The sequence below is a fragment of the Rhopalosiphum maidis genome, chromosome 2 (assembly GCF_003676215.2).
Source record: "Rhopalosiphum maidis isolate BTI-1 chromosome 2, ASM367621v3, whole genome shotgun sequence".
Classification (NCBI taxonomy): Eukaryota; Metazoa; Arthropoda; class Insecta; order Hemiptera; family Aphididae; genus Rhopalosiphum; species Rhopalosiphum maidis.
This window is the reverse complement of record NC_040878.1, coordinates 76221941-76245682: the sequence shown is the minus strand read 5'-3', so window position 1 is coordinate 76245682 and position 23742 is coordinate 76221941. Positions and strand designations below refer to the sequence as shown.

At 28.3% G+C, this 23742-nt stretch overlaps 1 protein-coding gene across 6 annotated transcripts in view; it reads right to left on the bottom strand.

Moving 5' to 3' along the window:
- The window catches only part of LOC113552850 (la-related protein 4), a 34693-nt gene extending 11239 nt beyond the window's left edge, over positions 1-23454 (bottom strand). The window contains exons 1-7 of one of the 6 annotated variants that reach the window (XM_026955833.1): positions 22801-23454; positions 11238-11379; positions 4236-4338; positions 1456-1632; positions 1249-1385; positions 1079-1191; positions 384-524 (exon numbers count right to left, since the gene is read on the bottom strand). In XM_026955833.1, the coding sequence (XP_026811634.1) occupies positions 384-524; positions 1079-1191; positions 1249-1385; positions 1456-1632; positions 4236-4338; positions 11238-11379; positions 22801-23007 (1020 nt within the window). In that variant the 5' untranslated portion in view covers positions 23008-23454. The other 5 variants (XM_026955832.1, XM_026955831.1, XM_026955835.1 and 2 more) reach the window with 5 other exon arrangements.
- Between the last annotated feature and the right edge of the window lie 288 nt (positions 23455-23742).

The window sequence follows — 23742 nt, the reverse complement described above, 5'->3', positions numbered from 1 at the left end:
GCATCTAAACAAAATATAGTTTAAAAATAGAATTTTTAAACATCTTGTCTACTAACAAAAACATACTTAAATTAAAATTCATAAAAATGTATAACCAACTACAGATCATTTATATTAAATATAAAACAAATATTAAAAATGAATCTGAAATATAATTTGTCAACTGGTATAATTTATTATAATATATTAAATAATTTTTTAAACCATTAATATTTCTAATTTTTTTTTTTTTTTTTGTTAATTTATTAGTAAATTTTTTATTAAATTATTTTATACAATAAACATATTTATTATTATTACTATTGAAAAAATCTTTTATGCGTGTGTTATATTAATAAGAAATAATAATATAATCGTTATTTTTACAATAAATATTTACTAACCTGAAATTCTTTAACCTCTTCACGAAGATACAAAAATGCTCTTTGTGCGTCTTCATCATTTTCAAAAGTAATATACCATGAATTATTATGAGCAAACTCACATGATATCATTTTAGGACATGATTCACCAGCAAATAATCCCTGTAAAAAAAAATAATTGATATTATATAACTTTTATAAATTATAAGATTAATGAAAGATGAAAAGTTTTTAAAACTATTTTAATAATATTCTACATGAAATGTACTAATTAACTAAACACCTATAATTTAACAAAATATCTTCCAAACGTTTAAATCATATTATATTAAACTAAATTTTTAATAATTATTAATTAGTTCTAAAAAAAGGTAACAAGTTTTTTTAGTAAAATGAAAAATAAAATCTTAATTAATAAAAAACAAGGGAAAGAATTTCATTTTGATTTGATCAATTAAAGTCTCAGCAATAGCAACAAAAATAAAAACAAACTTGCTTTATGAATTGCTTTTACAAATATTAACCAAGAATAATTTGTAATTGGTACACTGTTTAAATGTTGTTAATACTTTATTTCAGTAAAATAAAGGATAGCGAGTATGAATTTATTGGAAAAGTTAAAAATATTTGTCATACTATAGAAGATTATAACAGGCCAAGGATTGAAAACAATTGTTTGATATAAAGACAGAGAACTATATATTATTTTAACCAACCTTAATGTCTTCAATTGGAGTAGTTTGAGGAATTTCTCGTAAGATGACAATACAACGTTTGTGATTTGGGCGGACTTTTAATCCTTCATCATCAACTTGTACATTTGGCGACTCTAATTGAGGATTATTAATTATTAAAAGATTATAAAAATATTAAAAACAAAATTTACCTCTCAATACTTCAGTAATCAGCTTAATGTCTTTAGTCAATTTTTTTACTTGATTAAAATTGGCAACTGTCCATATTGGAACATATTGGTCATTGTCCATTTGTGACAATAAGTATGCATCATTTGCCAAATTTTCTCTATTTATTACATTATAAGAGATAATTTTTTTTAAAAAGTAAAAATAATAAATATAGATTATAATTTTACCTTGAAAAATAATATTCTAACTGATTTGATAGAAGTTGTTTGAGTTGTTCTACTGATTGCGATGGCATATTTTCAGTAGAAGTCTCAGCGTTAACCATTGTGCTATTTTTTCCAGTTAAAATTACTGTACTACTTCTACTATCCGATGCCGACACTTCATAACTTCCATTTATGGAACTAAAAATAATTTTATATATTTTATTATGTATATATTAGGATATTTTAGAAATAATTAAGGATAAAATACATATATATATATATAAATATTGATAAATATTAAAATATTAGAATAATTCTAATCATTATATTCACAATTATTGTGGTTCAATCAAAACCCATTTTTTTTTTTTTTTATCAAACTATATTATAATTTTGTATATTAAACACATATGGCGCTTATTCACCTCAATGATTACATACATTATAAAAAAATATTAAAAACAATAATTTGTCACTTACACAAGGTATAAACGTAAAATAAATATATTTATACAAGTATTTGTATAAGATTATTAAATACTTTAGCAACATTTCGACACCATAATGAAAAATTTTTACAATTCATTAGGTTCTAATAATGTGCGTTATTTGATCCTATCAATTGAAAATGTATTCCTAAAATTAAAATAAGAAAATTGTAAGATTTTTTAAAGGTATACAGTTAATTCAGATACAAAACATTGTAAATAGTGAAATATTTTGTCGAATATAACAGAAATGTTAATTATTTCAACATTTTTCAATCTATTGTTTTTTTATTTTTATAACACTACAGTAAAAGAAGTAAAATATTAAGTACCTACCTAATTTAACTCCACTTATAACACTAGACATAATATTATTAATAGTAAAATAATGAAGTATTTAATTAACAGAGAAATGTATGCCAATACTTGTTATCTATAAATATTTTTAAAAAAACTGATTTAGAATTTTTAAAAATAAAGTATTGTATACCTCCTTATATAATTTAAGAATTATAATTTTTCTATAACATTGATACCACAATGAAAATATTTTGATATTATTAAATTCTAATAATGTGCATTAAAACAAAATTATGCAAATAAAAATTAATATAGTTTGAAACGACACTTCAAGTTTATAAATAGTATATAATAATATAAAACATTAAAATTTTATAAAAGCAAAGATATATCATGAAAAACAGTAACAAATATAGAATTAATAATTTTTAATAATTTATACACAATAAATATTTATTCAGATTTATACTGATAGGTAACATGCTATCATTAATATACAATAAAAACAACATTTTATATTTTTATACACAGGAAACATCTGTAATATGCAATACAAATTTTCAATTTAGAATAATAATATGTTGAATAAAATTTGTTTCCCACTAATTATTTATTCTAAATTAAATTTATCGAAATACATAATCTTTAAAATTAAAACCCTGATACTAAACTATAAATACCAAAAATTTTAAGCAGTCATAAATAAAAAAAAAAGTGTCACTTACACAAATATAAAAGTAAAATAAATATATTTATATAAGTATTTGCATAAGATTATGAAATATTTTAGCAACATTTCGACACCATAATGAACAATGTTTTTAAATCAGTAGGTTCTAATAATGTGCAGTTAAATTTACTATTAGTTTTATAAATTTAAGAGGATGTCAGCGCAATATATGTTTTCTATCAGATTCATAAGTACTAGGTATAGTAAACTATAAATACCAAAAACTTTAAGCAGTATTAAAAAAAAAAAAAAATGTGTCACTTACACAAATATAAAAGTAAAATAAATATATTTATACAAGTATTTGTATAAGATTATAAAATATTTTAGCAACATTTCGACACCATAATGAACAATGTTTTTAAATCAGTAGGTTCTAATAATGTGCAGTTAAATTTACTATTAGTTTTATAAATTTAAGAGGATGTCAGCGCAATATATGTTTTCTATTAGATTCATAGGTACTGGTTTAGTTAATGCCCGCCAGCCAGCATATTCTCCCACCACTAATATTTCTCATATTTTCAATATTCTAATCATTCTTTACACAATTTTTCTTTTATACTGCAAATAAAAAAAGTACAAAAAACCGAGGTACTAAAATTAATAATAACAATAACAATTAACAACACAATAAATATTAAACTTTCATATATTGCCATATCAGTTTATTTGGCAAAGTAAATTAAAAGGACGCGATCCGTTTGAGAAATAATGAAAGATATATCCAAATTTTGGCCACCTGCATAAGTTTATCTATTTTTTATTTTATAATATTATTCATAAATATAATTTTTCATACTTTTATATTTATTGTGTTCTTTAATACTGTGATTTTATGTACCTTTTTTATCTGTAATTTATAAGAAAAATTGTATAAAAGATGATTAGCACATTGAAAATACGAAAAAATATAAGTAGCAGGTGTCAACTAAACTAGTACTGATTCATATATAACACGGACACAACTTATTCATATAAAAATCATCAAAAATAATATTTAAGCAGATTTTTGTTATTTTTTGACTTTATACTAGACTTAAAAAAAATATTAATTGCTTTAAGACAGGAAAATCTATAGATTAATGAATTAATTAATGTCAAACCCTCAAAAATTGTATTCTCTATACATTTTATAAAATTATAAGTATACTCTAGCATAAAAAAAATTATTTTATATGATTGTGTTTTGTGAACAATGTGGGTGGAGGATTAGAAAGAGAGATCAAAATACCCTAACATACTCTTAAAAATATTTCAAAATTAAAACATATTATATTTACCTGTAAGAAGTGTTCGTGGCAGTAGAAACAGTAAGTGGTTCGGAGGGACTATAATGTGTCCCAATTGAAATTTTTCCTACGTCTCCATTCATATACATATACCCTGTAAAAACGGTTTATTAACTAAATATCAAAATGTACAACATAATATAAAACAATCATTTTCTAATAAATTTATCATAATTTAAGACTTAAATAATTTCATATAAAGGTAAAAACAAAGTCAATGGACCAACAAGGAAATTATATTTTACTAAAATCCCACTTTCTTTGAAACTACAGCATGAAAAGCTAATTGAATATACCAATAGAAAATTGTTTATACAATAAAATTGTAATAATATCATTTATAAATTAATAATAATAATATATATATATATTAATAATATCAATTTATCTCAGATTCTTAAAATAAAGTAATTACTGTTACCTAATTAAATATCAAAATAATACTTGGGTCATCTATTCCCAAAATCTTTGCTACATCTTACTTAAAACCCTAAATCAACAAAATTATTTGTAATTGAAATTGTGACAATTTTAAAAAAGGTTTCTAAAAGTATAAAACTACATTCAAAATGTACACAGGAATACCTGGTTATATAACAATTTTAGAAGTCTAGTTATCAACTAATAACAAAATAAAATAGGCACTACATTATGTATAAATAAACTAAATAAAATAAGGGTACTTAGAAATCTAGAGTACCTTAATTTTGAATTGTATAGGTAATACCGGGTAATTTCTAATTGGATATTTAAATTATATTGAATTTATGATATATAAAAGTAACACAAGTAACATAGAATATATTATATATATATATAAGAGGGGTTTATGTAAGGATAAATGTCAAATGAACACTCGTTTTGAAAAACATTAAAAAGTTTAAATGAAAATATAAATTTAACTGAGTTTGCTATAGTATTCTAATATTTTAGTAAAAATTATGACTTGATATTTATGTAAATAATGCAATATTTTCAATATTTGTATGAAATGCATTGGTACTATAACCAATGTTAGAGCTTTGATTACATAATTTTAATAAATAATATTGAATTTTTAGATTTTTGAGTATAAGTTATGTTTAAACAAAACCTGTACTACAAACATTTTCAAATAAGATTACTATTTGATACCTTGCATAATGTACTCATAGCATCTATTATTTAGATAAGTTGTCCTAAAATATGTTATTGTTGATATTATGCAACTTTACCTAAACAGTTAGAACAAGATAAATCAATTGTATTGGTAAAAAATACACTTAGCAAATGCAATTACTGAATTTAAGGTTCACATTTTTTGTACAATAACATTAACTGTTTATGCAGACAAATTATATCGATTTTATTTATAATTAATTGAAATTATTCAATGAAAAAATGTCATTTTAAATTTTTGAATAATTGATTACCTTATTCAGTATTATCATAAGTAATGCATATACATTAAATCATACCAAAATAAGCTATACTCCAATAAAAAACAATAAGAACTAGGTATAGCCGTATAGGTAGTGGACAATTTCAGATAAAATATCAATATCTCAGATAATACTCAACATATATATGTTCACAACTGCTCGTCTAGAGAAGGTCTAAGACAAGAATTATTTAGACGTTAATCATTTAGATGATTAACAGATACAAAACCCAAGATTTTGAGGGGCGTGGACCAAATGAAAAACAAACTAATTTATATAACAAGTAACATAATCAGATTTAACCAGGCAAGTCGATATACTGGTCAAGCCCAAGAGAAAGAAAAGTCAATCTATTAATCTCTAAAAATTATACCAGCAAACGGGGGTTTTACAGGACAAAAAAAAATTAATAATATTATCGGAGATAGTCTATAATAACGTCAGCAGCAAGTGTGGTGGCAATAATAATAATAATAATAATAGTAATAATATGTACAATCTACCTACATGAAAACGGTGCAAACTACTTACACGATAATATACTAGTACGAGTAGGTAGCACAGTAATGAAGATACGTAATATAAGTGTAAAAAACAAAAACCCGTGTAAAGGGCGACGGACTGGAACCGACGGACGAGAGCAAAAATCGCAATCGAAAAAAACCTTAAGTGTGGTGCAGTGCACACATATATATTTGTAGGTTATCAGCCAGCCGAATACGACTTCTCGACGGGTTAACCTATACACACGCCAGCAGTAACATTGTGTACGCCTATCACACCGAACCTATCGAATGCCAATGGCGACCGATTTGATTATACACACACACACACTCACGCACACATCCACACATACAAAACTGAATTTATAAAAAAAAAATTACCGTTTGGACTCTCGTACGACGATCCTGTGTCGTGTCACACATGCGTGCGTGCAGAGACACGCGCGCAGACCGGGCATAAAACGGACACGACCCCAAGAATATTTGAGGAACTACTACAACTACGGTATAACTGCAAACGCGGTCGCGGTCGCCGGGCGCTTACCTGCTGTTTCAGCCACCTTCTTACGCAGCAACATTTAGAAGAAAACAAACCAAAACAAATAGTTGACGGACGGGATTAATGATTTGACAGAAACTCGAAAAGAATTTCGTATGAAATATGCAGGCACGTAGTTTCGACACAGCCACGACGGCGATGTTTTTTCTCAGGTGTGGATCACGGTGCACATATTTTAACCGTAGTGCTGTGGGCGACAGCAGTTCGATAAAATAATTTATTTTTCGTATACTAATATTCGTCCACCGCCGAAGAAGAAAACCATGTGCACGCACGCCAAATTCCACCGAGTAGCCTTATATGACTAGACAGTAGACGGTGACGACGGCGGCGGTGGCACGAACGTACACACACACACACACACACACACAAATACATTCGCACGCGCGCGCGCTCGCTCACACGCACACGTCCACTATCACGAGAGTCCAAACGTAGCTACATTAAACTGTGCCGCACAGGATATTTTTGTAGTCTTGTTATTACTCTGTTGGTCATTTGCTATTCGCATCCGACTGCTTAGTACTTACTACTTACAACTCGCGTTGACGTGCACCCGGTGATGACTATGCCTGTACAAGTAGTGGTCGTCGTGGTCCGGTACTCCGTACAACTTTTCCGAAGTTGTCCGTCCCGAAAACGCGTGCGTTGAAAAATCGGTCACCGCGCTGACCGTCGCCGAACGGAGAAAAACCCGGACGGGACAGCGATGTGAAAGAAAACAACCGGACGGCGCCACTCGAGACGCAACGTATTTTAGTGGGATATCATTCGTGCGCGTAACGATAGAAAAATTATAGCATTGCAAAATGGACGACAACACGAACACATGCCACAGAGTTCACGGCAAACATGGAAGATAAAATGCAGACTGTAGCGACATCTGTGTCACTCCCGTAGTCCTATCCTTTTCCGCAGCTTACAATAAGCTCGAAACGAGTAAACAGTGTTGTGTAAACGCAGTCGGTGATGTCTGCTATCGCCTATCACTTATATTATCACATACATATTTCAGTATCACTCGATCACCATTCACTACCAGAACAGCTGCTGTAGGCTACTCACTCTACTGTGCGTGGTGGGGTGCCGGTGCCGGGAGCATTAAGTTGTGGAACACTATACCACCATAATATAATATACAACATGGTGTGATCGTAATGGTTCGGATTTAAGTCAAGCCTGCGCACACGCCACTTGCTTACCCATATTATTGTTATTTATTGTCATTAAATTATTACTACTATGTGCTACGTTACGTCACGTGTCTACCGAATGATCTGATCGTCGAATAGTTCGATCATACCTTGTTGTATATTTGATGAGTGATGAGCATTACAGTCAGTGCAGACAGTAGTGGCGACTGCTGATGTGTGCCTCACGCGGAAAGGCATTATTTTTTTATTATTAGGCACGACGGCCGCCGTCGTATTGATTACACACGGTCGCCTCGATCTTTATCAAAATTCACAACAAAATATAGCTCATTGTCATAAATTAAAGTCCGAATACACAAAAAAGAGCTTATAATAAATATGTATTTATGGCTTTATGCATCAAAAACCATTGAAATATACCTATATGCTTTTACATTTTTTAAGAATTACTAATTTGTATTCAAAAAGTGCCTTTATTGCATACTGTTTCTATTATAATATAAATATTATTATTATTTAATTGAAATGAAAAAAGTCTGAATTTTTACGCTAGATTTACATTTAGCGTGGTAGATTACCGAAAAGCATAAAAAAAAGCCCAATAAAATGCGTTTTAATTTTTTTTGAAGCTCTATAGTGAATTAACTATAGAAGAAAAATTCTGAAAATCTTCACTGCACTACTCCTCAGGGCCGTATTAGCGCATAGGCACTGTGCCTAGGGCCTACGAACATTTTTGGGGCCAACAAAAATAAAATGTAAGATTACTATTTTTTTTTTTTGTTATAATTATCTTGTTTAATACTTAAATATGAGGGATATGCGTTTTTCTTTTATTAAACATTCTATTAAAGTTGACTATCACTTTTGTTCTATGTTACAAAACTCCAACAGGATGTGATATAATATTAAACTATAAAATAATACTACGTACGACACTTCGACATTGTTTCACTTGTGGATTATCAAGTTTTTTCCAATTGGTGTAAAATAAAGCTGTTGCAAGAAAGTATGACTAATATAAAATTAGGAATTTATGTTTTTTTAAATATGCCGTTATCCTTAATACATTTGCAATGCAATTAAATACTTGATCTTTTTTATGTATTCTTTGCTAAACAAATCGTTGTATTTTTACTTAAAAAAATATATGAAATTTCTATTCAGATTTTGGACTTTAAATATGATATGATTATATGCGGTGTAACAATCGTCCAATGATGAAAGACGTCCTAGGGTAAATTTGTTTCCCTCTCAAAACTATACACTTAATTTTTTTTATTGTATTCAAAACTTGAATACTTCATTAGGTAAATGATTATTAATTAATAATTTATGTAATGATTTATTTTAGGAGTAACTTAATATATATAAGAGTATTACACAAATTGTAAACGCAGACTTATCATTGTCACTTGGCAGGGCGTGTAATACAAAAACTTGGAGATAAAAAAATAATAACAAAAGCAGTAATAATATTAAAATTTATATTACCATTAAAATTAAAAATTTGTTAATTTTTAACTTCTTATAAAAAATATTTAATTATTTAATTTTAATTTATTGATGAAAATTTAAGTCGCCTTTTTAGTATGACCATAGGCGTAACTAGAGCGGGCTTTTGCTTCTCTCACAATTTTAGGGTAAATGTATGATGTATTGATGTGCATATAAACAAACTTTACATATTTTTGTCTACAATATAACAAAATATAATGTTTCATATAAACGAATAATTATTCAAATCAGTTGTAAACACCAATAGAAACAATAAATAATTATCAAATTAAAAATAAATTGTTATAAAACATTTTTAGGAATTTAGCTCCCCCCCCTAAATTAAAGCACTAATCACGCCTACGAGTATGACAAATATTATGAACTCTTCTATAACTATACTTTAATGTAATTTATTTTCAGACATTTTTTGAAAATTTAAATTTATTATGACCTACTGAGTTCTTTAAAGAAAAAGGGCGCCCTTCTAGCAGATTTAATATACAAATGGATTCTTTTTTAGAGTCATAGGGCCAGGGTATGCAGATATATACCTTGAATGCTCCCACATGAATCATAGTGTACAAATTGTAAACGCGTTCTGTTTACATAAAGGGGAGTGGTTATTATGGTTAGGTATAAATTCTAAGTAGATAATATTATGCAATAATATTTTGTTGCAAGTATTTACCCCCTCCCCCCTCTTATCTGTATGATCGAAATATGAGTTACGATAATGATGGTAGGTATTAATTGCTTAAGTATCTATGGATATGTATTTATGAAATGGATAATATATCTCACGAGTTTTCTCCGATCAATGCCGCTATCGAGTCACCACTCGCTACTTCGCTAGCTTTTTGTCATTGTGATGTAAATATGTACCTACCTTATTCGTTTTTTCAACATTAATAAAAGTACCTCATAAAGCCATAATCATATGAGTGGACTTGGTAACTTAGATGTTAGACATTAGAGTCATTAGACCTATACCTATAGTATGATATAGCCGATATAGGTATATACTATATTATTTATAGTTCCTATTTAAATATATTATATATATATTACATATTATCCTATGGTCCTAATGTACACCTATAATGTTGTATTGTTATGCACCGAAGTAAAAAAACAACAAATTGTAACCAATTTGCATATTATATATGTGTGCAAATGTGTATACTCTATTAACATTAATTGTTACTCGTTAAAGGATTGCTTTATAATATAAAACGATTAAACTGCTATATTACTTGGGTAGTTATTTAGGTTCGTAATCGTGTACTCGCTAACCAATTATTATCAAAAAAATACGGTTATAGTTGCGGCTTATCGTATCACAGTTTTTGTTCCCGACGAGAACGTAGCGCCGTAATCTCCCACGCATACGTAATTTGGTATCACATTTTTTAGGGTGAAAGTTTTCCTCAAGATTATTTTTCTAAAACATTGTATTTGACATGGAATTTTTTGAATCAAATAATTTACGCGTTCAATAATGTCGATACTATTTTTCAGCTCGATATTACGTTCACTTCGAAAGTATATTATAGCAGCGGTGCAGCAATGAATCATTGTCAAACTTTTACATTTTCACAAACCACAAATAAAATACTTATAGATTGTTAAATACTACACGAATTAAATATAATTTTAAATGCAAGATCATTTTTATTTTTAATACTGTAATAATTAATTATTTTCCTAATGGCTAATAATAGTACAATATTTAATACTTATATGCGTTGTATTAACATAATATATAGGTTCATATATAAATAACTCATAAATCCGTGTACAATACTACAAAAGTAAAGAGAGAAAATCATATTCATTTCTTTTTTAATTCAATTTACCTTTAGTCTTTTTGTCGTTTTCCGATTTTTTTTTATTTGGTTCATCGTCAGATTTTGATAGATTTTCAGGCAATGACTTGTACTTGAATTCGTGTGCTTCAGGATTCAATGTTCCATTAGAATTACTAGGAGTAATTAACACCTAAAATAGTAACATTTTTAATACATTGAATTCATTATTTTTAATATTATGTACTCAAGATCTTAATAAGTAATAGCAGTTTATTAGAATTTAAAAGTTTTTTCTTATAATACCAAATGAGTGTGTAATGTGTATACACAATACTTATATCTCTAAAATGTTCATGCACATCACATGTATATTTCATTTATACCATTTATTATGAATATACTAATAATGTAAATAAATATCAATATTCAATGTTTATACATAATAGATATAATATTATTAATTATAAGTAAAATAATCATTTACTTTAAGAGATGCATATTTTAAATGTTTATATTATTGGAATTTCCAGAAATGTTAATCATAATTTTCACAATCATGAATCATTGTATTTAAATAATATATATATATATTAGCTAATATTATATAGGTATAGTAGATACGCATATAATAATTACGTAAAATTGTTTGTAGTTATAGAAATATAGACTATAATAGTTGTCCATGCGACAAATAAACCTAAGTATGCTCTTAAATACGCGTATTAAAAAGTATGTTCTATAATAGTATAATATATATAGAGTCTATATACTTTTATGTACCACAAGGGAGGAGGGTCAATTCCCTCAAATAACTTCATGCAACTATAGCTAGACCATCAAATGCGTAATTCAACAAGTATAATTATTTAGATTATTAATCAATTTCATTTAACTACAATTACTCGATGTATTATTAATTATTATAGTCAATAGTCATAACCTACTTTTGATAATGAACCACTCTATGAATAAATTATTTATTTAAGTATATTATATTCTATTAATTATTTTGGACAGAACATGTTTGTCAGTTGATTAATAAAAAAAACTAGACTAAAATATTGTATTAAAATAATGTGATATTGTAGAATTTAGCGTGACAACTACTTCAGAATATTGCATAATAAACCATGAAATAAATTATGATAATTTAACACGATATTCCGTTATGAAATATTTCAAAACCACTATATCATATATTTTGAGGGAGTTATTAAAAGTTAAAAAGTTCCAATAACACATGTTTGATGTTAGATAAATAAAATCAAACATTTATTTAGTATAATAAATCAATTATTTGTTTTAATTTATATCAAAACATATTTAAATGACATACCAACTATACAAATTATGTACTTCACTGCAAATTTTAATGAAACCTCAGTGTAATGTAAATACTATATGTCTATATAGCAATGGTTATATGGAGAAAATTATCTTTTCATTTTATTAATTAAACAAACTGAAATTAGAAATATTCAGTATTTCGAAAATATGAAACTTAATTTAGTACCACAATACTGTATGACGTATGTTGTAAATAATTGTACAATATTGTCCCACTACTAAATGTTGGCACAATTCAACAATTATGCGCGCAACAAACCAGTTTTCTGGGCATATACATTTTATTGAATAATGACGGATTTCCTCAATGGTCTTTTGTATGTACACAAAAGTATGTCGGTTTGGATTTTATTTCAGTAGTACCAGCTATCATTTGATTTGTATAATGATATATTATGCATATCTACATAAAGTTCGTGAATCGGAACAGCTTAATGATGAAATAAAAAATATTCATCATATTTATTGTTAAATATAATCTCAAGGTTTTATATGTATGATGTTATAGTAGTCCACATATTTATATAATTTTACTTTTTTAGACTATGCATTTGTGTAGTGTATAATAGTATACATATATGTATACATTCTCGTGTATAATATATTGGTATATGCATTATATATTGTGTATACTCACAAGTCGCCACACCGCGGTGCACCGGTCACCACTGTTTACTGAATTGTTGATATTATAGACTATAATGTTTAATTACCGACTTGGAATATTCCGTTTATTTCTACACGACTATAAATAACAAATGCAAATTTTCCGTACGTACCTATCATGACAACTGTCTGCAGTATGTATACATGTTAATTCGTCCAACTAGGTATAGTGCGTCGCCAAGAGCATACAGTTAAACCAATAGAGAGAAAAACCTGTTTGAACAGTTGTTAAAATACCTTGAAATCATTTAAACAATAGACTTTTGAATTTTTGTTACAAACAAGTTCATTTTTACATTTACTTAAAATTATTATCAGAATCGGAGCTCATTTAATTAAGATTTTATTTTAGAAATTCATAAAATTCTATCATTGGATGGCTCTTTTACTCAAGTCTTTAGTCTTTATACAATTATTTAGCTAATTTATTTTATCTTATTTTATATTAACCTTAAAACATAATTTTATACTTATTGTAAATGATATTTCCAGTTTGTCAAAAATGTAAAATTAAAAAGAAAAAAAATAATTAGAAATTAATTTCAGATAAGTAATTTGTTTTAAGGATTCATATGTGTATAATCGATACGTAGGTGTAACATTTATCAATTGGCAGAGTTTATTAAATACCTCCTATAGTCCTATACCACTAACTAAAACAGAAAATATTTTCTTTTATTGACTTAATAGATATAACACAAAAAGTAAATAGGAGTGCAAATAAAAAATTAAATAATTTTTTGACAAATTCAATTAAAATTGAAATTACTGCAGTGAAAAATTAATAGAAAAAAAAATATTTTATGTAAAATCGTATGATTAAAAACCGAAGAAGTCATTCTGCTGTATAGTGTATGGTGTAGACTATCGAGGATCCTTGTCACTCATTGAATAAGCCATTGTAATGGGTGTGTTAAATTTTAATTCAATGATAAATCATGAGCACCTACACGAAAACCAATTCTAAGCAAAGACAATTTATGTTACCTACTAAAGATATTTTACCATTAGGATATAATATATAGGGTGTCAGGGTGTAACAGATAAACTTGATCCAAAAAAAAAAAAAATTATACTAATTAAACGTATGACAAAAATTGTTAATATTATATGATGAGTAAATAATTTAAGAAATATACTTATTATGTCAGCAAATTCTTAAAAATCATATTTTTTAAAAAGTTACTTGTTACTACGTTCCAAATTAATTTAATCAAAAAATATTGATATCTTAAAAAAATTCTAAAAAATAAACTACTTGACTTAGATAAATCGTTTTACGATAAAAATTGTTCTTATAATCAAATTCACAAATTGCAGGTTATTTTAAATTTATCCAAAAAATTTAAATAAAATAAAAATTTTTTTATTTTTAGTACTAAAAAATAAACATAAAAACATTAAATTATACATGTAGCGCTAGAGTCTCTTAATGATAAATAAAAAAAAAAAAAATGAAAATACTAATTAAAACAAAAGTTATTCCAAAGATCAGTTCTATCTGTTACATTCTGTATTGTATTAATTTTGTTATGAATAATTTATTTTTCAATAAGATGTTGGTAATCCAATAATCAGTACGTATATCTGTATACTATAAAATATTTAAAAGTAATTGAGAAGATCAGTATAATATGTCGTCTAATTTCAAACAAATATCGATGATCTTGTATAGACTGAGTACTGGGTAACTTAAAAATGAAATTAAAATTATACGGAGCAAATAGAAATTTATGTTGTACAAAAATTATTATATATCTACCTAATAGTTAAAGTTCACTATCTCATAGTATAATGTTTTGTGATGATTAGTAGCGGATTTGATACGTCTTCTAGGGAGGTAGATATCCTTTTGGTCCAAAAGTTCCACTTTTAACTATTTATTATATAACCCACTTAAACCTATACAGAGAGAAAAACAAGTATTCAATAGTGAAATTTGTAGGTAAAAATGTAAAATGAATGGTTATATTAAACAACTAAAAATACATTTATATGTTTGTCTCTGAGTCATTATATCTAACTATATCTAATGAGGCCGCGACTAAAATTTATAAAGACTCTGGACTTCTACACAGATTTCTGAAAGAAATTATTTTTTATAGGTAGTTTATGATGTCTACTGTCTAGGGGCCCATGGTGCAGCGTATGCCCCCCTCCCCTAAACGCCGTGTCTGTTGACGAAAAACTTATTTTATTATACTATATAATACTATATTATTTACACGTAGTTATAAAAGGTAGAAGACGAAATTTATACAATATACAAAATCTATTATATTTCATAATAAACACATTTTTGATGCGATTAATATAATTAGATTCAAGATTATAATTGTTGAGATATAATGATAATTTGTCAAAAGTTAATAAAAAAAAAATTCATAACATAGACGAATCATAACTAGGCCGTTGAATTAGGGAGGCCTGAGTTTTACCTAAAATTATGTCATATAATAAATATAGTCATGACTATATATATGACTAATATAGTTTATTTTTTAGGAAATTATAAATATCTTATAAAACTCTATTATTTGTACATATGTTTTTTTTTTCACTAATTTCTCCCCTTCATCATACAAAAATAATGTAAAATAATGTGGTATATGTAGCGTTTCAAAAATAATTACAATATGTATACATTCTATATTTCTATGGTTTTGTAGAATATGAACAAAATATTGGAACGTAAAAAAAATGTATAGTATATATTATACGCGCAATAAAGCCGATGCACTTTCACTAAAATCCCCATCAGAAATGTGTACAATTATAACTGCTTTACAGGAATAGTGTTAATAAAGACTACGTCACACACTCATATGACACACATACAAAAATATGTCGTGCTCTATTGTCAGATTATCCACATCTTTTTTAGTCGCGCGTCGTATATTATATAGATAGGCACTCCCTAGTCCCTCTTAAACTATGGGTACTATACTAATATACACTATTATATATATAGTGATATTACAGGTATGAATTATTACCACAACTATTATAGTTAACTATTGGGTAAATTATATATATATATACTATTATATACATTAATATCTCTTGTCCTCATCAGTCGCCTCTGATCAAATCGAAATACCTGTCGAGGCACCTGTTAATATTTTGCCGACTGATTTACACTACGTATTATGTACACCATATGTATATTGTTGTATACGTTCTTTTGGATGACGAACGATGTTTTCACGAACTCAAAGTTTATTATATTATACTCGTTTAAAACGATTTCGAAGGTCAAGGACCGCGACGGCGGACATCCTCTTCTCTCCCTCTTTGTCCGTAAAATAAGTGCGCTTTTACGCACTACAACATACGCTACACATTATTTTTCCCCTTCAAATGAATTATTATTGTTAAACTTACCGTTAGACTGCGCTACTGTCTGAAGTCCGTTTTACAATCACACGCGCACGCATATATATTTCAAAAATGTATAATTAGATATTCATAAATCATAATTTAATGTTTTTGATTTGTATATAAGTTATTTACCATCAAGAGCCATACTTTTGAATTTTGACCATAATCGATAGTAGTCTCCACTCTCAACTACTACATTAGTGTACTGGGAAAACGTCAAATTTTGTAAATACCTGCATCGCAATCCATCTATTGGATATATTGGCATATTATTACAGAGCGTACAAATGTAAATTCCGTTTTTTTTTTGATCAAGTAGTGATGTTATTTTACATTGGTCACTAGTCGGCTAAAGTGATAGTGACAAATAAACGAACAATTATACTTATCTGACAACAAACAAATTGGAATAAACTTAAAAACATTAATTTTCCCAATCGCTACTTGTAATATGATCTATCATCGCTGGTGATTGATATTGTGCGAATCATAACGTCTGTGTCGATATAACTAGCCGACTAGGTTATTTATTGAACTATGAGGGAATGTTAACATACTGTTTGTTTTCTCTCTCTGATAATTTGCAACATTGCAAATTTGCGATCTTGTATTATTTATTTATTTATTTTTAACTTAAGTGAATTAATATACCTATTATATAATTTAAAGTTAAAGAACTTTATGTTTGTTTTTACATTAGATTTTTCATCATATTTAAATGTTCCTGTTTATAAGCATTTTTAAATAATAGCAATATTTTACGTATCATCATTATTTCATACTTGTAAAAGAGTTGAAATATCTTATAAAATCTAACTAACACAAGTAATATTCTTAATTTTAAGTTGTCTAATAGGTCTCAACTACTTAATTCACTCTAATATTAAATCTAATAATACGTGATTGATCCTGCTGTATGTTAACTTGCCAGAATCCTCAAAAATAAAAGTTTTTAAGTTAAGATGATGATCATTGACCACAACACTACATGATTTCTATTTAATTTGTACTTTTGTATCTTTAAATCATACATAATACAGGGTGTAACAAAAAGACTTGACCAAAAAAATAAATAAATTATGTTACTTAAACGTATGACAAAAATTGTTAATATTATATGATGAGTAAATAATTTAAGAAATATACTCATGTCAGCAAATTCTCAAAAATCATATTTTAAAAAAATTCTAAAAAATAAACTACATGACTTAGATACATATTTTTACCATCAAAATTGTTTTTATAACCAGATTCACAAATTGGCTATTTTAAATTTATCAAAAAAATTTAAATCAAATTTTAATTTTTTTATTTTTAGTACTAAAAAATAAACATGAAAAAAAATTTAATTATACATGTAGCACTGGGTCTCTTAATGATAAAAAAAAAATAGAAAATATTAATTAGAATAAAAGTTATTCCAAAAGTCAGTTATATCTGTTATACCTTGTATAGTGTTTCTTAACAAATTCATAATACACTTATTCATATACCTAAGAGTTAAAACATTAACTTTAAATTTAGTACATAATTTATAAACATTAGATCATAGACATTAATAAAATATTTTGACATTAAATAGGCAATAATAATAATTAATAAAATAAATATTTTTAAAAAAATATACTGAAGTTTATTTATTTACAACTTCTTGTTGTAAAAATACAAAAAATAATTGTCATAAAAACAAATAACAGATAATCAAATAATGAAATTAATTAATTGATTAATTTTGAAAATAATGTAATTTCCAAAAATTAAATTTATTATTTCTGTATATATAAATACTAAATTAGGTACTAAAATATAGAATAATATACACTTTAAGTGCTATTTAGTATTTCAATAATTTATTATCATACCAAACTCTAATAATATTTAAGTTATTACGGCCAAAAATCTAACTATTCAAATAAATGCTTAATTTGTTAAATTTAATAAAAAAAAAAAAAAAAACGCTTTATCTAGTTGATGTCAAAGGTGTTTACCATATCATATCTATTATAACATATTTTTCTATATACATAAACATTAAATACTAATATGTATAATAATACTTATGTAACATGAACTATACCCGGTAAATTGTCATCATTACATTGTTTATTATTTATTAGGTACTTATTACCAAAGTCTAAAACAATAAACCAACAAAATCGATAATGTGAAACGTTTATCGGTCAATGTCAAAACCGTATGCTATAATACAATAAGACAAAAACATCATTAATTTAAACTAAACTTTGTTTTCGGAATGCAATTAATGGAAATAATGCATTGAATGAAAATCTATTTCAAAATTGTAAACAATTACAATTCTCAAATTTGTCTTATGACAATCTAATAAGTAATTAAATGTACAGTGTACACTGTACACACATATTACATATTATACATACATAATATAGATTATAGACAGGTATAAGTTGTATTATAATTTATGTTAAAACAATTTAAATGTGTATTGTTTATAATCATTTCCATTTCATTATTCAATTATAAATTATTACAAAAACCAGTTTTATACTAAAGGAAGAGGATAAGACTTTTTATGTACTACTGAACTAGACCCAGTGGCCGACCCATACAATCATATCAAAACGGCAAACACTGTTCACAACAGATACAATATAATATATTATTCATCGATTATTTTGTTAAAAATTGTTTTTTGCCTTTAATGGCTATACTAGTACAAGTATATAATTATAATTATAGTATACTATACAATATAATTTATACAAATCGCATATGAGCAATAAAATATGAATATGACCGTTAACAAAAAAATAAAGTGACTTCAACGATTCAACGTGGCTAGATAAATAATAATTAGTAATTAACTTTGGTCTTTAACCATAGATTATACTTAATTTTATTATTTGAAAGATATTTAATATGATCTATAGAACGTAAAAATGTACAATAAGCGTATGTGACATTTTTATTATTTTTAGAAATAAGTAAATTAAAAACTAACTAAGAAGAGTTAGTGATCTTCGGTCATAATTAATAAAATAATGAAGCTCCAAATATTTTTAATATTATAATGATGCGAAGAAACTGGCCCTCTAATTCCATATAAGGCTTTAATTAACAATATTGTTGATAATTTGATTATTAATGCATTATGTAGGTACCTATATTATTTAATATTGTATACACTTAGCTATCTACTACTAATGCTTAAGAGTTAGTCTTGACTGAGTTTACACCAAAATAAATCTATCGTATATGTCAATTGTATAATATTTGTACCGACTTCAATTTTACGATCAATTCTTCTGAAATAATTGGATGTACCAGAAAGTTTACTTAAAACCAACTTTTCTCTTTATTTGAATTTGAACTCATAAACTCTCCCAAATTTTGTATACTATCAGTTAGATGATTTAAAATTTTAAAAGTGTAAGATAAGTAGGTAAACTTCATGAAGTAATTAAATAAGGTTTCAAACATTTTATCGAATAATTAGATTAGTCAATATAATTGGCAAAAAATTAATACAAACTAAAAAAAAATAATATTTGTTTAAGCGTTTATTTATGCGTGCACTTGCGAGAGTTTCCAGCTATTTCTTTTACACTAGTTACACTGCATAGTATACACTATATCTAATATTATTATAATGATCACTTATTACGCCACATATTTCCACGACACGCACGCATACACTTAGAAATGTGCCTATATTTAACTCCTTAAAAACAGCCTGTATCAAATCCCCTTATAACTTAATATAATGTATACATAATTAAATCTTTTTGAAACTCGGCCCTAGGAGGGGGTGATTACCCTATCTAGTATCCACCACCGGTTTGATTGTAAATTATTATAATAATATATTCTACTACAAATAATTATAATACTAATTACTAATAGCTAGTAGACATATACTAAATACACACTCTAAATATATTTAAACATGGTTTAGTAATATTATATCGATCTCTAAAACGCGACAGTTGGAAGCATGCAATGATTGATATAATATTATATGAATACACAATTTGGTAAATCGCGGTCAATTTCATTGCTTTTCATCCGTGACTACCATTATTTATAAGTGATATTTTCTTTACTTTTCTTTGTGTGTACGACTTACATGAACATAATATCTCAAGACTCTACTGCGCATTCTAAGGCGTAGCCGTACGGAAACATATGTTTGCTTCCGTATTTATATTTTACTTGTACAAATTATTTTAAAGTATATTGATGTCATTTTTATATAGCTACAGAAATAATACGATTAGCAACTAATAATATATAATATGTTGTAACTTACAAAATAAATAACGAATATAATAATATAATATATTATAGACTGAAATGTTATTCGAGAATATGACTGTATAATAATTATTTTAAATAACCAGTTATATTATTAAATGTCGGTATCTCTATACAAGTAAAGAATTTAGAATTGTCTTCGGCTCAACAACATACAGCTATAATATGAATTAGTCCGAGACGTACACAATTATGTATAGGTACACGTCATAATCAAAATCAACGGTAAAACGTCCGTATGGAATGCAATTTTCGGCGACAAATATTATGTGGTTAATAAATGGTGATTATAATACAGTTTACGGTGCATTGACTATATAATATGCTTATATAAGTGTGTATGTATATAAGCAAAACGAGCTGCAGTAGAAATGCGGGTGTATGTATTATAGACTATAGGGTCATATGAAAATTAACATTATTATATATTATAAACTGCAGCTGGACACTGCAGCTCTATCCAAAAATTGAAAAATGTTTAACTAACTTTTTACAGAAAAATCAAAATATAATAAATGATTGTTTAAATGAAATCTCCAGAAAAATATTTTGTACCTCACACTATCTTGTGTAGTTTTTAAGTAGTCGCGTGGAAGTTGTTTACGACCAATATAAACCTATACCTATTGAACGATTTGAACGTATATATTTAAACCTATACATAAATATTACATGAATTGAATGCATAAACCTATTATACCTATACTATTAGGTATGAATAAATATGATATAATAATACATAATACAAAAATTGTACATCTATATATAATATATATGTATAAATATAGCCAAACATCGAGAAAATTGATTTTTCCGAGAAGACCTTTCGGCAACAGACTAAATATATATATATATATACATAGATATTTTGCGTATAAGCGGGTGGGAATACTGGGAATCGATGGGAGCGGTTGTACGACGGCGGTTCCTCCCGATCGGGGTGCGTCCGCGTCCGTTCTCCTACCGAGACTTCGGCACGGCTACCATATGTTAGCGACGACACGATTATAATATATCATACGAGATATTCGTATCCAGTAAACTACTTTTATATTACACATTTATACGTCTGGCGAGTGAATTACAATATTACAATATTTATCACGAGCACGTCCGACAACCGTTGAGACTTATTATAGTAATGGCGTGTACACGATCTGAATTCGGGAGGGAAGGAAGTTCCTCTTCTTTTCGTAATAGAATATTTTAGCGTTCCCCTTTAATGTATTATAATTAAATCCTAATTCCTAATCAATAAGACATTCAAATTTTTAGGCACGCACATCATTTGTTTTCACTTTTGCATCCCTCTTCAAATTTTTTTATAAATTCCAGCACTGACCATAATTATATTTATTGTTGAACCCATCACGATAATGCAACGCATTGTTATTTATTGTTATTATTTATGATACGTCCTCGGATCACGAACGGTGGTGTTTATGATACGATCATCCACCTTCATCATCATCATATTCGTCATCATGTCTCGTTGAGTCCGCTCTCTCGACCGTTTGTACACGGAGAAAGGCGCGCGCCAATATACAGGTTTCTGTTTCCGCGAGCGCACGCGCGCGTTTACACGTGAACAGCGGAGTTTCCTCTCACTTGAGACCTAGCTCGCTCGTTCACTCGTTCAATCTCTCTTTCTCTCTCTGCGTTACTCTTGCTTTAAAGCCGCGTTCCGGGTTCACGGCGCGGAGTTCCGATGTCGTCCGGCACGCTAGCGACATCACTAAGTATATAGTATATTATACGTATCACAATAACAATAATACAAGTACACTATACGGTACTTATATTGCTGTCTACAAAAAACAAAACAACATAATATATATATATATATATATATACATACATACATACATACATGCATACATACATACACACATACATATGCTTGTGCGCGGCGCTGTCTGCTTACCTTGTGTATACATGTGTCGGCGCCACCGAATGTTACGAATGACGGTGGTGGCTGATGGTCGGCCGCCGTGCCGGTTTTGTCGTCAATGCGGCCGTCATCGTAACGGTTCCGGTGCAGTCGGTGATTGTTGTTGGGATAGTGCGTGTCCTGTTGTCCGCGCTGTAGCTGTTGTTGCTGCTTGTTGAGGCCCTTGGTCCGGAACGTCATGACCACCGGCACAGTGCGATCCGCAGAACCGTCCGCAGACGAGTACCACGGCACCCGTCGCTCACGCGCCGGCCGGAGATTCGATGAGCGAACCGTTTTTTATGGGGCGCGCACGCACCCACGCACGCGCGAAGAGTAGCTCTCTCGCTATAGCCCCCCGCGAGACGACTATATGTGTGTGTGTGTGTGGGAGTGCGAGTGTGCGGGAGTATGGGTGTGTGGGTGAACGGGACGAGCGACGAGACACGCGCACTGCAGCACAGATTAATCCCCGGAGCGAGGAAAACAAAATACGACGTGGCAATGGAATAATGTTGCTTTTCGGCGCTAAATATTTACTAGGCGCACGTTGACGGTCTATCCGCCGGGATATGGCACGTAGTGGGCACACCACTAAATCTGCTTGCGAGCAGCACGTCGCGAGGAGATATAACGCCGGACCTGTTGAGCGCGAGAACGGTGCGACTTTGACTCGCCGCCGTCAACCGACACGCTCCCCGTGACCGATCCCTTCCACGTTCGTCGCCACCACCGTATCGCGTCGTCGCCCGCCGCTCACTATCGCCCGTATAATCTATTATTCTGATGAAATATGCGTCGTCGCCGCCGAAACTGTTCAATATAAACACAACAATAATAAAAATAACAATAATAATAAAAAAAATAATAACAACGACGACGGCGATGACGGCGACGACGACGACGATTTTGATGATGACAACAACATAATGCGTC